The sequence below is a fragment of the Panthera onca genome, chromosome D3, assembly GCF_046562875.1.
Source record: "Panthera onca isolate mPanOnc1 chromosome D3, mPanOnc1 haplotype 2, whole genome shotgun sequence".
NCBI lineage: Eukaryota > Metazoa > Chordata > Mammalia > Carnivora > Felidae > Panthera > Panthera onca.
In genome coordinates, this window is record NC_138350.1 from 92,605,393 (window position 1) to 92,626,616 (window position 21,224).

The 21,224-nt window shown below is 46.0% G+C and overlaps 1 protein-coding gene across 10 annotated transcripts in view; it reads left to right on the top strand.

Moving 5' to 3' along the window:
• Positions 1 to 21,224, top strand: part of ATP9B (ATPase phospholipid transporting 9B) — a 254,753-nt gene that overhangs the window by 76,835 nt on the left and 156,694 nt on the right. For all 10 annotated transcript variants that reach the window (XM_060611871.3, XM_060611868.3, XM_078435112.2 and 7 more), the window contains one exon: positions 15,817 to 15,911. In XM_060611871.3, the coding sequence (XP_060467854.1) occupies positions 15,817 to 15,911 (95 nt within the window). The remainder of the gene's footprint in view (positions 1 to 15,816; positions 15,912 to 21,224) is intronic.

Consider the following 21,224-nt stretch of genomic DNA (forward strand, 5'->3'; position numbering starts at 1 on the left):
GAGGGAGCCGTGACGTCAGACACCTGCCGCTGACGGGTTTTGACCCACAGCCCAGGGAAAGTGCCGTCGTCGGTGAATGGGCTCCGGGTCGGGTCACATCCAGGCGAGCCCTGCTTGTCAGGGGATGACAGTTCGCCGGGCGTGGGTTCGAAGGGCCCCGGCTGTGATTGGCCCCCGTCAGGGGCTGCCCGTTTTCTCAGCTACTGTGGAGCCGTGGGGTGGAGGGGGGAGGGTTTGGAAATGGGAGAAATCACGACACTCCCCAGCTTACTCTCGGCTCGATTTAGCCGTGTTTCTGAAACAGATGCACCTGGGACTGCCGCAAGCCTTTGATCATTCCCCAGAGTTCTGAAAGGGTTGCCTTTGACGGTTTTTACTGATGTTCTCATTGTAGTTATGGAGAAATGGGTTTTCGGACATTCTTACGCTGCCATCCCTGTTTACATCATCTACTTACTTACGGTTTGTCTTTGTTTCTAAATGTATTTAATATAATGAATAGCAGAAATATTTGTGCCTGAGAGATGCTTTTTTTTTCTTCAATTTTTTCTTTTAACGTTTATTCAAGTCTGAGAGATGTTTGAGCTGTCAGCACAGAGCCCGACCCGGGGTTCGAACCCACAAACTGCAAGATCGTGACCTGAGCCGAAGTTGGACGCTTAACCGACTGAGCCACCCAGGCGACCCTGAGAGATGCTTTTATACTAATTACCCTTTGAATGTTTGTGGTGGAAATAATATATGAGAGTAAGAATGTTAACCTAGGGGCTCCTGGGTGGCTCAGTTGGGTCGGGGTCCGACTCTTGGTTTCGGTTCAGGTCGTGATCTCATGGTCGTGGGATCAAGCCCTGCCTCTGGGCTCTGTGCTGACAGTGTGGAGCCTGCTTGGGGTTCTGTGTCTCCCTCTCTCTCTGCTCCTCCCCTGTTAGCACACGCGCTCTTGCAGTCTCTCTGTCTCTCTAAATAAACAAAACAAAACAAAAGAATACTGTCCTAAATATGGAAATGGTGTTTAGATAAATAACTCAAGAGAAATAGATTATACAGTTTGTGTTGGGAGATAAAAGAAGAAAAGCCAGCACTTTGAAGCTGGAAGATAATGAGAAACGTTCATTTTTCAGAGGAGGAATCTGAGGGCTGAACATCAGTGCCTTGTTGATGATCACGTGACTAACAGCATTTTTAGAAGTGCTTCAGCCTCTGAATGATGTTTTCACTGTATCATTGTTTAGGCAGCAGAACATAGGTAGAATATTAGAGCATTAGGCAAAATGAGATACTCTTTATTAGCTTTGGATGAAGAACATTAGATTGATGATGTTTTAAATTTTTTTTTTTTTTAACGTTTATTCTTTTTTGAAAGAGAGAGAGCGTGAGCAGGGGAGGGCTAGAAAGAGAGGGAGACCCAGAATCCGAAGCAGGTTCCAGGCTCCGAGCCGTCAGCATAGAGCCTGACGTGGGGCGCGAACCCATGAACCGTGAGATCATGACCTGAGCTGAAGTCGGACGCCGACTGAACCACCCGGGCGCCCCAGGATTGATGATGTTTTAAAAACATTTTCTTTGCCTCTACTTTTCTGTTGCATTTCGTGTTGTAGGGACAATTGCCCACTGTAGTGTAATGGTACTTCATATTGTGGAGGTCCTGGATGTCTTTGAGAATCTTAGGAATTAATCAACTTGTTCCCCAGAAAAATGGACACAATTAATATGCATTATGCTAAATTCCTTATTGTTTAACATATTCCTGGAAGGTTATTAATGGATCTGAGTTAGGACCTTACTGTAGTCTGTTTAAGCATACGGTTCTGTTATATTCCTTAGTTTTATTATTTTTCCTATCACATAAATTGTTAAAACCATCGCTAACTATAGATAATGCAGATATTGAAATGTCAGATTGTTATTTTTTGCTATTTTTCTTCTTTTTGTAAAATGGACCCAGGAGCTTCCCAGCTGGATAACATGTGTGTCGTAATATTGCTTTAAATCAAGAATTCTCAGGAATTCTTAGAATTTCTTTGGAAGCTCTGTTTCTATGACTTTAAGTAATTACTTTATGTTTTTGTAATCCCCTCATTTTGAAGTTTTGTAATCATCTCTGTTTCTATGACTTTAAGTAATTACTTTAAGTTTTTGTAATCATCTCATTTTTGAAGGTACACCTATTCAGAATTTTTTGTGTATCTGCTGACGCCATCGATACTATTTTATTACTTTGCAGTGTCAGTTCAGAAAAATCTGATAGTGGGTTGTCTGTTATAATAAAAACCTTCCAGCCCTAGCCCGTCCGTGTACAAGTCTTCGGTCTCCATGGTGTGTCCGGGCTTGACCAGGTAAAGCTTGTGCTTGTCAGCACAGCTCAGGGGGCCTGTCTATGGTGTAGCGACCAGGGACTAACACTGGACGGTCCCCGGGCTGCCGGCTTGATTGTTTAGAATGCAGATGAAGCTGTTGATGGGTCTGGGGACTGATGGCTTAAATCCCAATTAATCAATTGCTTCATCAGTTTCTTAATTCAGATCAAATATCTCCTGAATGCACACAATTCTTTTAGTGGTATTAAGAGAAATTAATGCTTTGGAACTAATTTTCATCAATCTCTTATAAATGCCAATATCTTTTTCACTTGTCTCCTAAGTGATGACATTATAGTTTAAGTGTTTGGGACACATTTCAATAGCTCAGCTGTCACCTGTTAGTGGGCCAGGGGTCGGTAAATGACACTGTGCTCGTCCGCATTCTCTCTTGGTGCTATTCATCTTCCCACTGGCTTAAAAATTTCATGCAGAGTCATTAAGTCCCATAAATGATTTAGAAATTAAGTTTAATGGCAAACGATCTGGTATTACATATGCAAAGTCAATATCTATTTTTCTTTTGTTGGGCATATACTGTACCCGTCTCTGAGAGCTATTGGATTCCGAGCTGTTGCAGGCCATCTACTAATATTACAGGATAACTTATCACGTCTATGACAGACTCCTGTGCTCTGTCTCCTGGCGTCCCAGCAGTTACTTTATCACTACTTGATGCAGCTCTCCTGTGTGACACATGGCCCAGTTGATCTTCATTTGATTGTCATTAAACCTGTCCTTTCCTGTCAGCTCTTGTCAATTAATACAAAATAAAATCAAGTATTCATAAGAAGTCTGTAACAGGATATGAGCAGGCCAATTTAATAATTCAGTTTTGCCGAGCGTTCACTGGCATCCATCGTAGCTACTGCTTGCTGTTAAACATGATTAGATAGAGTTCGTGTAAGACACGTCAAGTTGGCCGTACTTCTGATTTCGCTACAGTTCGGTCTCTCTTTAAATCGTCTCCGTTACCACAAGGTTAGTAATGTTAACTGTACTCGAAGGTTAGTAAGATGTCTATTGTCTCTAAATTTTTAAAGCAGGATATAATCATTTAATATGAAGCATATCCCTTTTTCTTTAAAGAAAGGCAGCTCTATTTCTTCCGGTGTTTAGTAAGTTCATAGAGATCTGGGTGTTGGTCTCGCTATTTTAGAACCACAGAATATTTGAACTTTAAGACACTAGTGAGTTTCCCTTCTTACTATTTTATGTGTTAGAAGTCACACCTAGAGCAGGGCTTTCGGCACGGACGTCTCACGGCATGTGTCAGACAGAACCTAGAGTCCGGTCCCTGCGCAGCTAAATTTATAGCAGGACACACGCACGCACCCGCACGTATATAATCGCACGTACGTTTAAGTTTCGGAAAACCGTCTAACTGTAAAGTAAGACCCACTGCAGATTTCCTTGTACTCCTTTTTAGTTGAAATCAGTTCGTACAAAATACTCTCCTTGTGGTAGGTCGTGTAACGCGCAACAGTTTGTTTATGTACAGTGCATGCGATCAGACAGAGGTCTCTTCCAGGAGTCCTCACTTGATACGATGGGTGACTCGGAGAGCGTCTCGCGGCTGTCAGTCTTACCGGGCCTCGGGAGAGTGACTCCGCCTCTGGGGACCCCCTCTGGTCCCGTGGGCAGCACTGATGCCCGTGGCGGAGAGTAGCTGAAAGGACTGCAAGTGTCGCTGGTGAAGGGTTTCCGTGGGGCACACCGCAGACACCGAACGGACTCGTCGGGAGTGCCCCGGCTGGCGGAGGAGAGCAGTGAGAGGGCAGGGAGGTGCTCGTGGTGGCAGAGCGCATCTCCTCCGGGGGCCCGCGGGCCGGTGGGGCTGGCGCACGTCCTGCGGGAGACGTCCTGGACCGAGCTCTGTGAAGACACACTCTTACCTTTCTGCCTTAACCAGTACCCCACACTTGAGGCGTAGTTAGCTAAATCCGGGGTTCCTGCCGTCTGCCTCTCACCGACAGGCTTTCCTAGACGTGCCCCTAAGTTTTACGAGACGGCCGTAAGGAACATGTGACTTCTCCCACCGTGCGGGAGAAAGCCTTCGTGAGACGGGGTCGCCGCACGGGGAGCGTTGGTGAGTGAGACGCAGAGCCGGCGCTCAGCCCGAGGCCTGCTCTTCCGGCTGACGTGAGCCCGGCCCGGGATCGGGAGCCTGCTGGGGCGCCGCCGCCGCCTGGGGCCACATCTGTCTTCATACAGGCTGCTGAGCCCATTCCTGCCTCGGGTCACTGTGCCAGTGGCATCTGCCTTCCCCGCCCGGTTCTGAAAACAAGCAGCGTCTCCAGAAGTTCCCAGGTGTCCTCAGGGGGCAGAGTCACCCCTGGTCGAAAGGACTAGAGACTTTTATTTTTCACCGAAGAGAACGCCTGAGATAATCTCAGTGTTCAGTTACGTGTCTTTCGAGAGCAGTCGTTCTCCCGTTTCTCAGAGACCTTTCTCGGGAAGAACAGATTGATTCTGTGGAATCTGGCTCCATGGGGAAGCGGCTTCCACTCCACGCCAGTGCAGCCTGGAATCCGGGGACTGGCTCCGTCTCCCCGCCACCGCCAGCCTAAGGCCAGGGCACCGCCCTGCGAGGGGGCTCCACTAATGGCTCCCTTCCCCTGGCCCCGTGGATGGGCCCTCCCTCTGCCGGCCAGCTCCCACTCCCGAGGCGAGAGCTCTGCTCGCTTTTGCCGAGCTGGGAGTAACAGGGCCCCAGCTATTACCCCCACCGGCTAGCTTGTGGGGCAGAAGGTAACGTGCCTGGAGAAGATACCACAACCCCTCCAACCCCAGCACCCACGTGCAAGCTGCTGTCCCGTTGGCATTTCCCGTGCCTGGGGCGAGAGATCTCTGCAGCTTTCCCTGTGGTGCTGATTAGGAACGGACCTTCTGGGAGTTCGTGCCGAAGGGTCGTGTTGACAACAATGGAGAGCTTGGTGGCCAGTTTTCAGAGGGAGGGTCCCTGATATACACCACCAAGGGACACAGAGCCCAGTGAGAAATTTCACCGCCGGATCCAGGGAAAGAGCCAGGAAGAGTCCCATGGGATCGCACTCGTCACTGCATGCGTGTGCTGGGCTGCTCTGCTCGGGAGTGGTCAGAGTGGGGCATTCTGGAAAAGCTTCTGCAGGACGCACACCCATCAGCGGTCAGAGCCTTGCCCGGTTCAGGGGCCCTAAGCACAGTCTTCTGGGTGTGCTGCTCACTCCGGTGTGGCTCCTGCGAAGCCAAGCTTAGAAGCACAATCCCACGCCTCCCCGTTAGTCTAGAAGAACGTCCGTATGCCAAACCCATGGCTGTGGCCCCAGGAGTGGACGGAGAGAACCTCAAGCTGCTGGTCTGTCCCTGACTGAACATGGGACAGAATCACGAACAAACTTCTGAACTGGGGGAGTGGCCTCCCAGCCACATGCATCCAGTGGTAAAGCTTGAAAATCCGACTACGTGAATTCGGATACCACCTTTGAGCCAACAGGAAGTTTATGTGGGGCCAGGAGTAGCCCTTAGAAAGCCAGGAATAAAAATCTGGTCAGGGACATCGGAGTGTCCCTGCTACAGGGGAAGTAGACTTCACAGAATTAGGTCAGCCAAGTCACTAAAAATACACAACGTGCCTAACCAACCACCAGCACCCAGATAAAACGTTTGATGTTGGCATAACACGGTTCAGACTGCTGACTGATCGGCCGTGGTGAATTTTATGTGCTAGTACGACACAGGGTTGGAGTCGGATGACCTCGCGGTGGCATTGTGCCCTTCCCACGCTGACCTCGGGGCGCTGCACCTCAAGGCTTGCGGCAGCGGCACGTTTCCTGCCTCCTGTCTGATGGGACCTCACATGTCAGGCACTTCGTGGACGGTCAGTGATATTAGTGACCTCCTTTTTCGAGGAGAAAGAAGTACGTGACTTGGTGTTATGCACACATGCCTCCATACGTTTTTTGAGGGGCGGGTGCGGAACGGTTTCTAATCTCCTGATTAGAAGTAGACGCCATATTTCATTCTTCCTTGATTTGGAGTATTCTGTTAGTGCCTCCCCATAACCATCTTTAGAAGGTGTTTTCTAAATGAGCCAGGCCCTAAAGAAGTGTACTTGCATTACATTTTTTTTTAGAGTTTATTTATTTTGTGGGGCGCCTGGGTCACTCAGTCGGTTGAGCGTCCGACTTCAGCTCAGGTCATGATCTCACACTCCATGAGTTCGAGCCCCGCATCGGGCTCTGTGCTGACAGCTCAGAGCCTGGAGCCCGCTTCAGATTCTGTCTCTTCCCCTCTCTGCCCCTCCCCTGCTCATTTTCTGTCTCTCTCTGTCTCGAAAATAAATAAAAACATTAAAAAAAAAATTTTTTTTAAAGTTTATCTATTTTGAGAGACAGCAGAGGAGGGGTGGGGGGGGTGGAGAGGGGGGAGGAGGAGGAGGAGGAGGAGGAGGAAGAGGAGGAGGAGGAGGAGGAGGAGGAGGAGGAGGAGAGAGAGAATCCCAAGCAGGCTCCATGCTGTCAGCACAGAGCCTGACAAGGGGGTCGATGTCAGATCTCACAAACCACAAGATCATGACCCGAGCTGAAACCAAGGGTGGGACACTTAACCGACTGAGCCACGCAGACGCCCCGTAGTGTGCTTGTATTAAATCCTATGTCCCCAGGTTCGTCTCCCTGGCACTTTGTCCCAGTCTGTATCCCTCCTTCTCCCCACCCCCCAGTGGTCTCTTTTATTGCAGTCCTTTGGCCCCCGAGGTTCAGGAGGATCCCAGTCATGGCAGAAAAGACCGTTACACTCCGCGAGTGAGTATACCTGCTTTGTTAAGCTGACTGTTCTGGGTGCGTGAAGCATGTTGTGACGGGTCTTCTTTCCGGTAACTGTATATCGTAGCCACTTGGCATGCCCGCCGGATCCCTCTCCCTCGGTGACTTTCGCAGAAGCCCTTGCATCTGATTTCTAGAATAGGACGTTGGGTTGCTCCAGATGACGAAGTGTGGGTTTTGTGTTAAGGACTTTGAGTCTGGCTTCCTTATCAACCTGGACCGTGTGTGTCTCCCAGAACTTCTTTTATTCCTTCTGATTTGGCTTATTTGCTTCTCTAATTCCTCTTCTGTAAACCTGCTAAGGTCAGTAGGAGCACTGCTTTCTGTTCAGGGAGTACTGAATACACCTGTAGGGGCAGCATCGCATGGAAACCTGTGTTGAGGAAAAGCACAGCTGTACCTGTGACTTACGGTACAAGTTGGTGGCGCTGCTTTGTCACCCTGTCAGCAGTTCTCAGTGACTAGTTCTGGACGTTTCCTGTAAAATCATCATCAGGTCTTTATTTGCATTTTATCAGTTAATCTGTTCTTCTTTTTTTTTTTTTTTTTTTTTTAAATTTTTTTTTCTTCAACGTTTTTTATTTATTTTTGGGACAGAGAGAGACAGAGCATGAACGGGGGAGGGGCAGAGAGAGAGGGAGACACAGAATCGGAAACAGGCTCCAGGCTCCGAGCCATCAGCCCAGAGCCTGACGCGGGGCTCGAACTCACGGACCGCGAGATCGTGACCTGGCTGAAGTCGGACGCTTAACCGACTGCGCCACCCAGGCGCCCCTAATCTGTTCTTCTTAACGTAACGTTATTCACAACCTCCCACCACTATTCAGTTTTATTTTTGTTTTGATTATAAGCATCTATAGTGTATTTTAACCATTTTAAGTTATTTTAACAACTTAACTGTTAAATAGCCATGTCATTTGAGCTGCTTTATGGGTAAGTGATCTTTAACGGGTCTGTTAGATGTCAGAAAACTCAGCTGTTGTCATCTGGTTCTGCCGTCTGAGTCTAAGCAGCTTCGGGACGCTTAAAGTTATGCCATCCGTACCAGTGAAGTAGTTCAAAATACTGTGGAAACCTTTTATTTAACGTTTCTGTTTTGCCGTGGTGTCTCCTGGATAAAGGGGAAAGGTGGTGAGGTGGGTTGTTGATGAAGTTAGCTGCTGAGGTGGAGAGGAAGCGCCCTGGCCAGCACCCACCGCAGCGAGCTCTGGAGGCAGCGTGCATGCAGCCAGCCGCTCACCAGAGCCCGCGGGTGCCGTCGGTGAAGTCTGTGGGCGCGGGCAGCCCTGAGAGTCAGGGGAACGGGGCCCTGAACCCACATATGAGGAAGGTCTAACTGGAGGCGTCTCCCTCTGTAGGTGCTCGAGTGTAAACGTAAGTGTGGCTTCTGCTGTTCTGGTTACTCGCAGGGTTTCTTCACTGCAAGATCGAATGTTTGTACGTTGACCCATGAACAAGATAGGGTCAGGGCCACTTTCTACCACCTACCCCGCCTCGCCCCTGTGCACTTGAAAACCCATGTATAACTTTGGACTCCCCCACACTTAACTACCGATAGCCCGCTGTTGGCGGGAGCCCTTACCAGTAACATAAAGTCCACACATTTTGCATGTGTCGTATACTGTGTTCTTAAAGTAAAGCAGGCTGGAGGAAAAACGTTATTAAGAAAATCATAAGGAGGGGCGCCTGGGTGGCTCAGTCGGTTAAGCGTCTGACTTTGGCTCAGGTCATGATCTTGCCGTTCATGGGTTCGAGCCTCACGTCAGGCTCTGTGCCGACAGCTCGGAGCCCGGAGCCTGCTTGGGATTCTGTGGCTCCCTCTCTGTCTCTCTTCCCCTCCCAACTCGTGCTCTGCCTCTCCCTCTCTCTCAAAAACAAATAAACATTAAAAAAAATTTCTGTAAGTAAAAGGAAAGAAAATTATAAGGAAAAGAAAATGCACTTCTAGTACTGTATTGTGCTGTACTTATTTTCAAACAATCCTTGTATAAGTGTAAGGATCAACTGTACAAGGTTTTGGTTGATATATTCTGTACTAATCTGAATGCATTTTAAAATATATTTTCAGACTTTTTTTCTAAGTAGGCTTCACGCCCAGCATGGGGCCCGGTGAGGGGTTTGAACTCACAACCTTGAGGTCCAGACCTGAGCTGAGATCAAGAGTTGGATGCTGAACCCACTGAGCCACCCGGGCGCCCCCAGACCTTATAGTCTTAGAGCGGTTTTAGGTTTACAAACGAGGGAGGGACAGAGATTTTCCGTGTGTGCCCTGCCTTCACACATGAATGGCTTCTCCCTGTCGTCAGCACACCCCAGCAGAGTGGCGCACCGGTTACCGTAGATGCACCCGCACCAGCCAAAGCCCCGGGTTTACGTGAGGCTCCACTCTTGGTGGTTCGTGTTCTGTCGACTTGCACAAACGTATAAAGACATGTGTTGTTATGGCATCGTACAGCGTATTTTCCTTAGTGATGCTGTCTGTAAAAATCCTTCGTGCTCCGTCTGTTCATCCCTCAGCAACCACTGATCGTTCTGTGGTCTCCTTAGTTTTGCCTTTTCCAGAACGCCGTATCAGATTTTCTTTCATCGAGTGACGTGCGTGACAATTTCCTCTGTGTCTTTCGTGGCCTGATGGCTCGTTTCTTTTTAGTGCTGACTAATTCTTCGTTGTCTGGACGGACCACAGTTTATTCGTGTACTTATTGAAGGACACCCTGGTTGCTTCCGAGTTTTGGCAGTTATGAAAGCAGCTGGCATAAGACGCACGTGCAGGTTTTTGTGTTGACTTACGTTCACACCTCCTTTGGGAAAATGCCAAGCAGTACTGCTGGATTATACAGTACGGTTGTGGTTAGCTTTGCAAGAAGCCAGCAAGCTGTCTTCTGCGGTGGCTGCACGATGTTGCGTTCGCACCAGCGGTGAGCACGAGCTCCTGGGGCTCCACAGCCCGTCAGCACTCGGCCTGGTCAGTGCCCCGGGCATGGGCCGTTGTAATAGGGGTGGGTTGCTGTCTCCCTGTGGTTGTGACTTGTATCCCTGATGACATGGGATGATGTGGAGACTTTCATGTGCTTACTTGTCGTCTGTATATCTTCTTCGTTGAGGGCTTCAGCCCATTTTTTAATCAGGTTGTTTCCTTGCTGTTGAGTTTGGAGAGTTCTTTGTATATGTTGAATAACGATCCTGTATCAGATGTCTATTTTGCAAACATTCGCCCTCCCAGTCTGTGGCTTGTTTTCTAATTCTCTTGATAATGTCTTGCAGAACAGAAGTTTTAAATTTTACCAAAGTCTGGCCAATCACACATCTCTCTCTTGGATCGTTTCTTTGGTGCGGTATCTAAAAAGTCCTCACCACACCTGGGGTCACCTAGGTTTTCTCCTATATTGTCTTACAGGACTTTTATAGTTTTGTATTTTACATTTAGGTCCCATTTGGAGTTGATTTTCCTGAGGGATGTAAGGTCTGCGTCTAGATTCAGTTTTTCGGCGGGAGGTGGGGGGGGGGGGGCGTTGGTTGGTTTTCCCAGCGCCATTTCCCGATGACACGGTATTTGCTCCTTTCTTGAAGCTGTGTTTATGGGGCTTAACTCTGGGCTCTGTTCTGCTCCATTGACCTGTGTGCGCTCTCTCACCACACCCCACCACCTTATTGTTGTTTTACAGTAAGCCTTTTTACAAGGCTCGTGAATGCTTTTAATTTTTAAATGTATCTTTTTTGTTATTGTGTTAAAATACACATAACATAAAATTTATTATCTCTTTTAGAGTTCTTGGACCTGGTTCCAACGTGGGCTAGGGAGGGTCCCACACACACAAGCCCAGGCAGTTCTCGGACACCTGCAGGGTGCCTGCGGATTCTGACCCTGTCCACCCGGAGGCAGCATCAGATCCTGCGCAGTAAGGGCTCAGTCCTGTAAGATGCCCCCACCCCGACTTCGGACACCGGTCGGAAGTCCCAGGCTGTTTGTTACTCGTGCTTCTGACCAACTGGCGATTTGCTGCCACGGCTCACAGAACTCAGGGGAACACTGCCGCTCACCTGGTGGCTCAAGGAGGTGACAAAGGCTAAGAATCAACCACCAGAGGAAGAGAACATAGGGACAGGTCTAGGGAAAGGCTGTGGGGCTTCCATCCCTCCCCGCACAGCACTCTTCCCAATCTCCAGAAGCTTCTGAACCCGGTCCTTTGGCATTTTTACCGAGGCTTCTTTGTATAGCCACAGTTGATTAGATCTTTGGCCATTGGCTGATTCAGCCTCCAGCCCCTCCCCTCTCCACAGAGGTCGGGGGTGGGGCCGGAAGTTCCAACCCTCTGATCACATGGTTGGTCGTCCTGGCAACAGCCCCGCCCTTGAGTGGGGTCCAGAAGTCTCCTTCATTAACAAAAGACACCTTTATCACTCTCAACAGGTAGGATATTTAGGAGCAGAGAGTGAGAAATTGTGGACTAAGACCAAATATATATTTCTCATAAATCACAGCGTCACTCCGTCTTAACCATTTGTAAGTGCACGCTTTCATGATGTTAAATACATTCACATTGTTGTGCAACTACACCAGTCCTCTGCCCCTGTAACTTTTCACCTTGTAGGGCAGGAACTCTGTATCCCTTAAAAAATGACTCCTCGTTCTCCCCTCCTCTCATACGGCATTCTGCTTTCTGTCTTTATGGTTTGACTCCTCTAAGAACCTTATATGAGTGGATTCCTGCAGTATGTGTCTTTTTGTGTGTGGCTGGTTTCATTTAGCATAATGTCTTCAAGGTTCGTCCATGTTGCATCATATCGCACAATTTCCTTCCTTAAGGCTCGATGTCTTACGCTGTATGTACAGAGCACGTGTTCCGTATCCACGCCTCCATCAGTGGACGCTTGGGTTTTTCTCATGTTTTGGCTCCTGTGAATAATGCTGTGACCATGTAAAACACGGAGTACGCTTCTCTTCTGGAGACCCTGCTTTCAGTTCTTGAGGGTTTATCCCCAGGAGTGGAGCTGCTGCCTCATTTGCTAATTCTGTGTTTAATCTTGTGACAAATTGCCATACTCTTTCTCACGGAACATCTCTCACCATCCTTCCTCTTTCGACCTCTGTGTGTCTTTGGAGCTCAAGGGAGTCTCCTCCAGACCGCATGTGGTTGGATTGTGCGTTTTCACTTATTCTGCCCGTCTCTCTTTTTGGAGAGTTTCACCCATTTACATCTTAACATAATGATGGAGAAGGACTTTTTCACCGCAGTTGGTTTCCCATGTGCCTTAGAGCTCTTTTTGATCCCTCACTTTCTGTATTATTTTCTGTTTTGGTGAATGTTTTGTAGTGAAGTGTTTAAATTGCTTTCTCACTGCCTGTTGTTTCCATTCTAGAACTTTTTTCGCTACGGTTACCACGGGGATGACATTCAGCATCCTGAAGACACAATTGTGGAATTTCAGTTTGTACCAACTTAAGTTCGATAACGTACAAGAATCTGCTCACTTACAACTCCATCCCCACCCCTTTGTGGATGTCACAGAATTACATCTTTATTCATTGTGTGTCCAAAAGCATAAACTAAAAATTATTTTGAGTGCATTCATAGTGTTTCAAAGTACGTAGAAAACAAGATGTGGAATTATAAGCCAAAGTTACATAATTTCAACTTTTAGAGGAATGATTGCTTTTCTTCAGATTTATGAATCTCTGAAATCATGTAGAAAACCAAGTGCAGTTATAGACTGTTGTGGCCGTACTCCTCGTGTTATAACCTGCCGCGGGCTGGCCTGCCCCGAGACCTTCGTTCTCGCACGGCCTCTAGTGACTGTCTCCTGTCCTGTACTTGCGTCTGCCCTACTCCCGGGAACAAGCAGTTCTTGCAGAAAAGGTCGGTGGTCCCCACCTCCCACAGCGTTTGTCTGTCTGGGAACGTCTTGATCTCCCTCTCGCTTTGCAGCACAGTCTTGCCGGATATAGGAGTCACACGTGACGGGCCTGTCTTCGTACACTGTTTTGAATGTGTTGTGCACTTTCTCTGAAACCCAAAGTTCCTGGTGAAAAATCTGCAGATAAGCTTACTGAGGGCCCCTTGGGTGTGATGATTCCCCTCTCTCTTGGTGCTTTCAAGATTCTTGGTCTTCTGGAAGTTTGGTTAGAACTTGTCTCAGAGTGGGTCTGAGTTCATCTTACTTGGCTTTCTTTGGGCTTCATAGGTGTTCACATCTGTGTCTTGTATCACATATGACATGTTTTCAGTAATTATTTCCCAGATAGTCTCTTGGCCCCTTTCTCTCTTCTTCTTCTGGGACTCCCACTGTGTGTATGCTGGGCTGAGTGGTGGGTCCCACAGGTCTCTCAGTCTCTGTTCATGGTGTTTCAGCTCATTTTCTTTCTGTCCCTCATTTTGGACCGTTTCTATTGCCTTGTCTTCAGGTTCACCGATTCTTTCTTTTGCCTGTTCAAGTCTGCCTTGGGCTCTACCCAGGGAATTTTTCACTGACATTATTATATGTGTTGAATTTTCAGCTGTTGATTTTTTTTTTCCTTTTTCTCTTTATGTTTTCTCTTTTTATTGATTCCATCTTGTTCATAATTATTTTCTTGACTTTGAACATCTTTTAGACTAGTCCTTGTCTAGTAGATCTGACGTCGGGTCTTCTTCGGGGACAGTATCTGTTGTTTGGCAGCCCCCCCCCCCCCCCTTTAAATTGGCCATACTCTGCTGTTACTTTGTGTGCCTTGGGATTTTTGTTGAACACTGGACATTTTAATCTTCATAATGTGGTAATTCTGAAAATCAGATGTCTGCCCCGCTCCAACAATGGATCAGCCTGAGACTCTGTAATGAGCGGAACGGCATTGGAGGTCACCCGGCACACACACGCACGTACACACGCACACACGTGTGCCTAACTGGTCATCTCGTGAAGATGGCAGGCGGCCAACTCATTGTCTTGAAATGCGGATAAATTGCAACAAGGAATCAATACTTTCTTACAGGAACTGTGTCACCAGGTGACAAGACCGAATCCAAAGAGCGGATGCCTCTCTTTCTACATTTTATTCTAGCTCTTTATTCTGAGAAGGAAGGAAAGACTTCTGTTTTCTTCGACCTGTAGTGCAGGCGTGGGTATGGGCGTTGAGCACAAAGGGCCTGTTGGCATCAAACCAGAGCAGAGCCTGGACACGGTGCCTCTGGATGGAAGTCGGGCAGCAGTTCTGATGGTCCTTGGAGTGTGAGCTGGGCTCCGGGTGCAGGAGCTGGGGTTACGGGACCCCCAGGTGGAGGGGAGATGGTTGGCCTGGATCATGAGTGTTCGGTCAGTGAGATGCAAACGGGGCCTTTCAGTAGACAATTTAGAGGGAGAGCAGGGAGGGCCTGTAGATGAAATGTGACTTGGAAGACGTGCCCAGAACGGACAAGGCTTGGCTGTAGTGTCTTGAGGGGGCTTTGGGGGGTGGACTCTCAATCAAAGCAAGAAGCGCGAGTGACGGTAGACTTACAAGGAGGGAGGGCTGTGTGGGACGGGGCACGTGCAGGGTCTTCTCGGGAGGTTGCAGTTGTCTACCAGGTCCTTGTCGTGAGTCACCAAGGTACACGCATGCTGGTGTGGGTTTCTACAACCAGTGTGTTTTGTAAGTGGGCTTTTGAAAAACCTGAAGTCACTGGAATTCATCTGGTAATGAAACTGCTGATGTATCGTTTTACGTGCTTGTTTTTAGGGGTTGCTTTTTAGAAGTTTGGTGTAATTTGCTTTTTTAATTATGTAAAACACATGGTTTCAGAGCGAGCAGTGTAAAATGGGGGGCACTCGGGTGTGGCAGATGTCATCCCCACGTCCCCACCTGCACGTCCCCTCCCTGCCCCACCTGGCTTGTCAGGGGAAGGTGCTGTTACACGCCCAGCATCTGCATCCCGCTTTCTTCACCTGGCGATGTGCACCCAAGGGATCGTTACCAGTAAAAATGGAGGTCTTTCTCATTCTCTCTCATTCTCTCTCTCCCTCCCTTTCCTTTGTCCCCTCCCTCCATGTCTGCCACCTGAGCCCTGTGTTTTCCTGCTGCTCGTGCTCCTTTGATTCACCGATTCCCAGCCTTTCGTTACCGTAAATAATGTTACAGGGTCATCTGGCACATCGGTCATTTTTTGTTTATCTGTCTTAGGATAGGTTCTGAGAAATGGTGTGAGAGTGGTCAAGGGTAAATCGAATTTTGTAGTTTAATATTTTCTCATGTTAAAATTTGAGAGGGTCGTATGACGATAGACCTTACCTGGGTTTTGACATTTTAACTGTGCTTTTATTACTGAACTTGTTTTATGGTGGCACATCAGATAATTTATTAGCAACATTATGGCGCACGTTCTTGGGATATTTTTGTGTATTTGCATATTCTGTTATCATCAGAACATGAATTGAGGGTGGGAATGGTCAATGCAGGTTTTCTAAAATAAAGCACTAATTAATACTAAGCCTTAATAGGCAAGAACAGCACGTAGGAGGTAAGTGATCAGTTAATGACCTGGATCTTCTCTGCACACTCGTTTGTGAATCAGATAAATGAAGCCTTGTAAGGAGTTTTGTTTCCGTGAATCTCTAGAGGCATCATTTCTGTATCCCACTGTACCGGAGAATTGTGCTCTTAAAGTACCTGTAACTCCGGAACTTTCTTCTTTCATTCCAAGGTTCGTGTTTTATTCGCACTGACCAGCTCGATGGTGAAACTGACTGGAAGCTGAAGGTGGCGGTGAGCTGCACGCAGAGGCTGCCAGCCTTGGGGGTGAGTGTCCTTGCGCTTCCGGTGCCATTCACGTGTCGTGCTCGCTGCCGGGCAGTAAACAGTTTCTGTGTACCAGCTAGCTTACTGAATGCCCTGACAGTTGTTCAAAATAATTTTATTATTACTAATAAAATTATTAGTTTTTATAAATAAAATTATTAGTTTTAGATTGTTGAAAATTACGCCAAAATAGTTTCTGTGGTGTCTTAGCACATGCCCTGCTCGCTTTTCTCTCCTTTTCTCTCACTTTCCCTTTCCTTTTGGTCTTTTACTTTTAAACCCTCTCAGTTGGGTAATCGTTAAGATTGAGAACTTCTGGCGGGTTAAGTGAGTCCATGATTGCTAACTGGCTCCCTAGTGGTCTGGTTGCCATAGTTTTGGCAGACCTCGGAGCCCAGATGAAGTTCGCCTCCTTGTGGAGCCTGGTTCGTGTTGCGCCGTTCTTTTTTTTTTTTTTTTTTTTTTTTTTTTTGCGCCGTTCTTGTGATGGCGGAGAAGCTTCTTCCCTCGGGAGGAAGGGGCGTGTGGCGGTGTCTCTTGGCCCAGAGAGGAGGAGGAGCGCACCCTCAGCACCTCGCACGGTCTCCGCCCAGTGCCCCTCTGTTCCCGGGAGTAGGCAGGGCTGGGATTGGAGGAAACCGTGCCTCTGGATTTCAGCATTTTCAGCCAGATCTCACAAGTGCTGAGGCTCTCCTAAGCCTGCACACATCTTTTTGTAACAAAACCACAGTTGAGGCCGCTTGGTGCTTGTGCGAGATGTAGTATATATCTGAATGAGAGGAGCTTCATTCTTCTGACGTGATTTTCTCATAACCAGCGTAGACTAAAGAAAACTTGCGATGGTCCAAGAAAGACCTTTGACTCGGGCAATTGTTGGTCAACGGAAGGGGATTGGGTAGTATAGATTTGGTCACTTTCCTTAGATTGGTCGGGTCTGGAGAGGAATAGCTGCTTGTACTGCGTGTGGTTTCCGGTTACTGACCTTCCCCGTCCTGTGCACACTGGACCTTTTGGGAACTAAATGTGTGTGGCGTGTGTAAAACTTGGAAGTATTTGCTTCTTTAGGTATTTTCGGTTGCCTGTATGTTTGGTGCTCCCTAGGTTGAAATTCATTCTTTTATATGTTTTATCTGTGTCTTCCAAAACCTGTTGTCACGAATGGGCATTTGCTTATTTGTTCTGTCCATTCATTGTCACGTGATAATGCAGGTCATATAATATGTCTGTCATACTTAACCTCTCCTCCTGACTTTCTCTCTCTCTCTCTGTCTCTTTTTTTTTTTTTTTTGGCAGTCCTTTAAAACAAACACACACACACAACCATTCTTACCCCAAGGGTGCCACAGGAGAGGGTGCGGGTTGCCAGGTTGGCGCTCCACATCTTGGTTTCCTGACTGCTGACTTGGAGAAGGATCCCTCTCATTTCATCAGCTAACATCGTGCACCTCTGTCATGGGTGGGCCAAGTAGGCAGCCCCCAGTATGTGTATTTTTTAAATATATGAACGTGAAGAGGAGGCATGTAAGTAGCAAGTCTTCCTTTCTCAGAGAAATTGTGAAAGGTAGAAGAGGGGTGTGGGCGAAGGAGTGCCTAGGCTTCCGCTCTAGTAGGTCATAGGTCATAGGTCATCTCAGAAGAGCCGTGCCCATATTCCTGTACCAGAGTGTAATTACTGGTGACCGTGCTTCAGAACACTTAAATAGTGAAGAAAAAAATCTCAGTTTCTTAGAGAAAATTTGGACAGTTCATTGTTTTAATTTGTACGTCTTTGGATACTAATTCAGTTGGAAATTTGCACCACGTGTTCACTAGAAATTTGTCTTTATTTCGTTGTTGGCCCTTCTCTCCTGCCCATTTTTGTGTTGGTGTTTGCCAGTTAGAATTTTATATACACTCATGTGCGTGTAGTATTGAATTGATGAAACCAGATGTATGCAAAGTGTGTGCTGTTTTTAATTCTTCCCTGTTTAGACACGGAAATATTCTTATATCTCTGGTATCATCTCAGTACATCTTGTGGTCTCCATCGTTCCCCGGGTCAGAAGTTGTTTTGGAAAATTGTCGAGACTACTGTTCTGGATCAGTTTCTCAGTCAGTGCCAGGTGGCGCACCACTCGGATGATTTGTTTCCAGTCTGTTGATTCTCAATGTTCTGGGATGGTTTATTTAAATTCCATAGGATATGGAGTGAGCTTTGCCCACTCCACAGAGGGCAGGCACAAATGGGAAGCTAGGAAGTCATTAAGTCACAAGTCAGGGATGTGTGGGAAAGTGTGCATGCAGAACCCGCCAGCCTGCTTTTCAGTGGCTGTGCCATCAAACACCCCCACCGGCCGTGCATGATTGCTGCGGTTTCTCCACAGCCTTGCTAATATTTGGTGGGGTCATTTATTTTTTTTTATTTTTTTGCTTTAGTCATTTCCGTAAGTGTGTAGTGACAGACACCTCATTGTAGTTTGCATTTCTGTAACGGCTAGTAACGTGGAACATTGTTTCATGTGCTCGTTTTCCATCTCCATATCCTCTTTGGTGAAATGTCTGTGCGTGCCTTTTTAGTGACTTTTGTGTCATTCCCTAGAATGTTCTTTCTACCTGATCACGCCATGTGCAAAGAAGACACTATAGCTCTTTTATGCAAGTGTGCACGTACAGCCTTCTCTTTCTTTTACTTGCGGTATCACACTGGCTGCGATCGCTAATTGCATTGTTGAACGGAAGTGATGAAACCGTACTTCTCTCCGTTCTTGGGGAACACGTAGCTTCTTAACATCATTTGTGATGGTAGTTGTAGGCTTTTTTAAAATTCCCCTTATCGGGCTGTGGAAATTCTTTCTATTCCTAGAACGTCCTGAGACGTTTTATTATGAATGGGTATTGGATTTTTCAGAAGCTTTTCTGTCTGTTGACATGATCATATGGTTTTTCTTTGTTATCTGTTAACACGATGATTGACATGGACTGGAAAAATTTGTATTTTGTTTTGCTTTTGTTGTAATGCCTTTGGTTTGTTACCTAGGGGTGAGCTGGCCTCATAAGATGAGTTGGGAAGTTTTTTTGCCTCCTGTATTTGTTGAAATAGTTGGTGTAAGATTGGTGTCATTCGTTTTTATTATTGGACATATTCAGCCTTGAAACTATCTGAGCTACAAGTTTACTTGGTGGGGAGGTAATTATGAATTGAATTTCTAAAGTAGATAGTAGAGTTAATCAGATTTATTATTCATTGGAAATTTATGTTTGTCGAAGAATTATCTGTTCCATATAAGTGGCCAAATTTAATGGTATAAAATTCAAAATCTGTTACTATTTTTTATTTTTTTAATTTTTATTATTTTTAAAAATACAATTTATTGTCAAGTTGGCTTACATACAACACCCAGTGCTCATCCCAACAAGTGTCCTCCTCAATGCCCATCACCCATTTTTCCCTTCTCTTACACTATTTTTTAGTGGTTGTAGGATCCCCCTTGCATCGTCAATATTGGTAATTTATATCTTTTCTTCCTAGTCAGTCCAGTCTCATCAGAGGCTCATTGATTTTAGTCATATTTCAAAGAACTTGCTTTTGGTGTCTTTGATCATCTTTATTGTTGGTTTATTTTCTGTATTACTTATTTCTTTCTGATATTTATTCCCTTCATTCTCACTTAGTTTGTGTTCAGTTTTTTATTCTTTGTTACCTTCTTAAAGTGGAAGTAAACTTGATTTTTACATTGCTATTTTCTGTTATAAGCCTTTAGCTGTAACACACCTAAGCGTTACTTAACCTGTATCACACAAATTTTACATACTATATTTTTATTATGTTTTTGTTAAAATGTTTTCTAGGTCTTTTGGGATTTCTTCTCATCCTTTGTTTACTTGGAAACATTGTTTACTTACCTTGTAGTCAGGGATTTTCCTGATGTCCTTTGTAATTTAGTTGTTATTTAACCATGTTATGTTCGTTAAACGCGTTATGTTTTGTCTCAGTCCTTTGGTACAAGTTGGGACTCGTGACATGACCCGGCACGTGCTCTTTCCGGGTACAGATTGTGTTCTGCTGCTCTGTGGATATCCTGTAAGTGCTCATTGGGTCAAGTTGATGGAAATTGTTGTTTAAATGTTGTATATTTTTACTTCTTTTCTGCCATTTGTTCTCTTAATTAATGAAACAAGAATTTTAAGATACACTCTTTCTCCTTTGAATTCCATCAGTTGTCTGATGTACTCTGGGGCATCGCTGTTAGGTACACACTCAGAATTATTTCATCTTGTTGGTGAATTGACCTTTTTTCACTATGTGTGATGGTATGCTGTGTTGTGACATCTGCTCTGTCTGAGGTTAATATGGTGGTTCTAGTGTTCTTTTGATTGGTGTTTGCATGGCATATCTTTTTCCATGCTTTTATGTTTATAGTGTCTATTTCTTTATATATGGAGTGGGTTTCTTATTAACATAATAGAAGTAGATGTTGCTTTTTTACTTACTGACTGTTGTTGCATTCTTAATGCATACATTTACCCTAATAATACTAATAATGGTTGAGGTAAAGGCAATTATCTTGCTGTTTATTTTCTACTTATCCCATCTCTATGTTCCTTTTTTGCATCTTTAGGTATTATTTTAGATTTTTGTTTACTTACTATTATTGACTTATCAGCTGTAACAGTTGGTTCTATTTGTAGTGGTTGTTCCGTGGTTTCCAGCATGTTCCTCACCCACCAGCGTCTCTCTCCACTGGTGTTATACCAGTTCATCTGTAATTTAAGAAACTTGCACAGTAGACTTCCACTTCCTTCCTCTTGTCTTTTGTGTTACCATGTCATGTGTTTTACTTCTGCGTGTTACAGACCACACAATGAAATGGATATATTTTTGCTTAAAGTAGTCAAGCATGTTAAGAATATAAAACCCATGTTAAAAAATAAAAGCCATCTTTTCCACTTTCCTGCACATTTACCAGTTCCACAGCCCTCTTTCCTGTGTGTGGGTCCAACTTACCGTTCAGTGTCATTTTCCTGCAACTCAAAACACTTTTCAGCACGTCATGGAGAAGTCTGCTTGATTAACTGTGAGAATTTTTGCTTGAAAAATGTTTTTATTTTACCTTCATTTTTGGGAGACGTTTTTCAAGTTTTTGTTTGACAGTTTTTCTGGTCTCTGCTGTCATCTCGGAGCTGTCTCTGCTCTGCCTCATGGCATACGTCGTTCTGAAACACTCTGCAACCCTTCTGTCTCCTCTTTGTCTTTTCTTCCTCAGGGCGCTCTTTGAGGAATTCGTGAGTGATGCGTCTGATTGGTCTTGCTTCGGGTTTGTGGTTTGTGGTTTT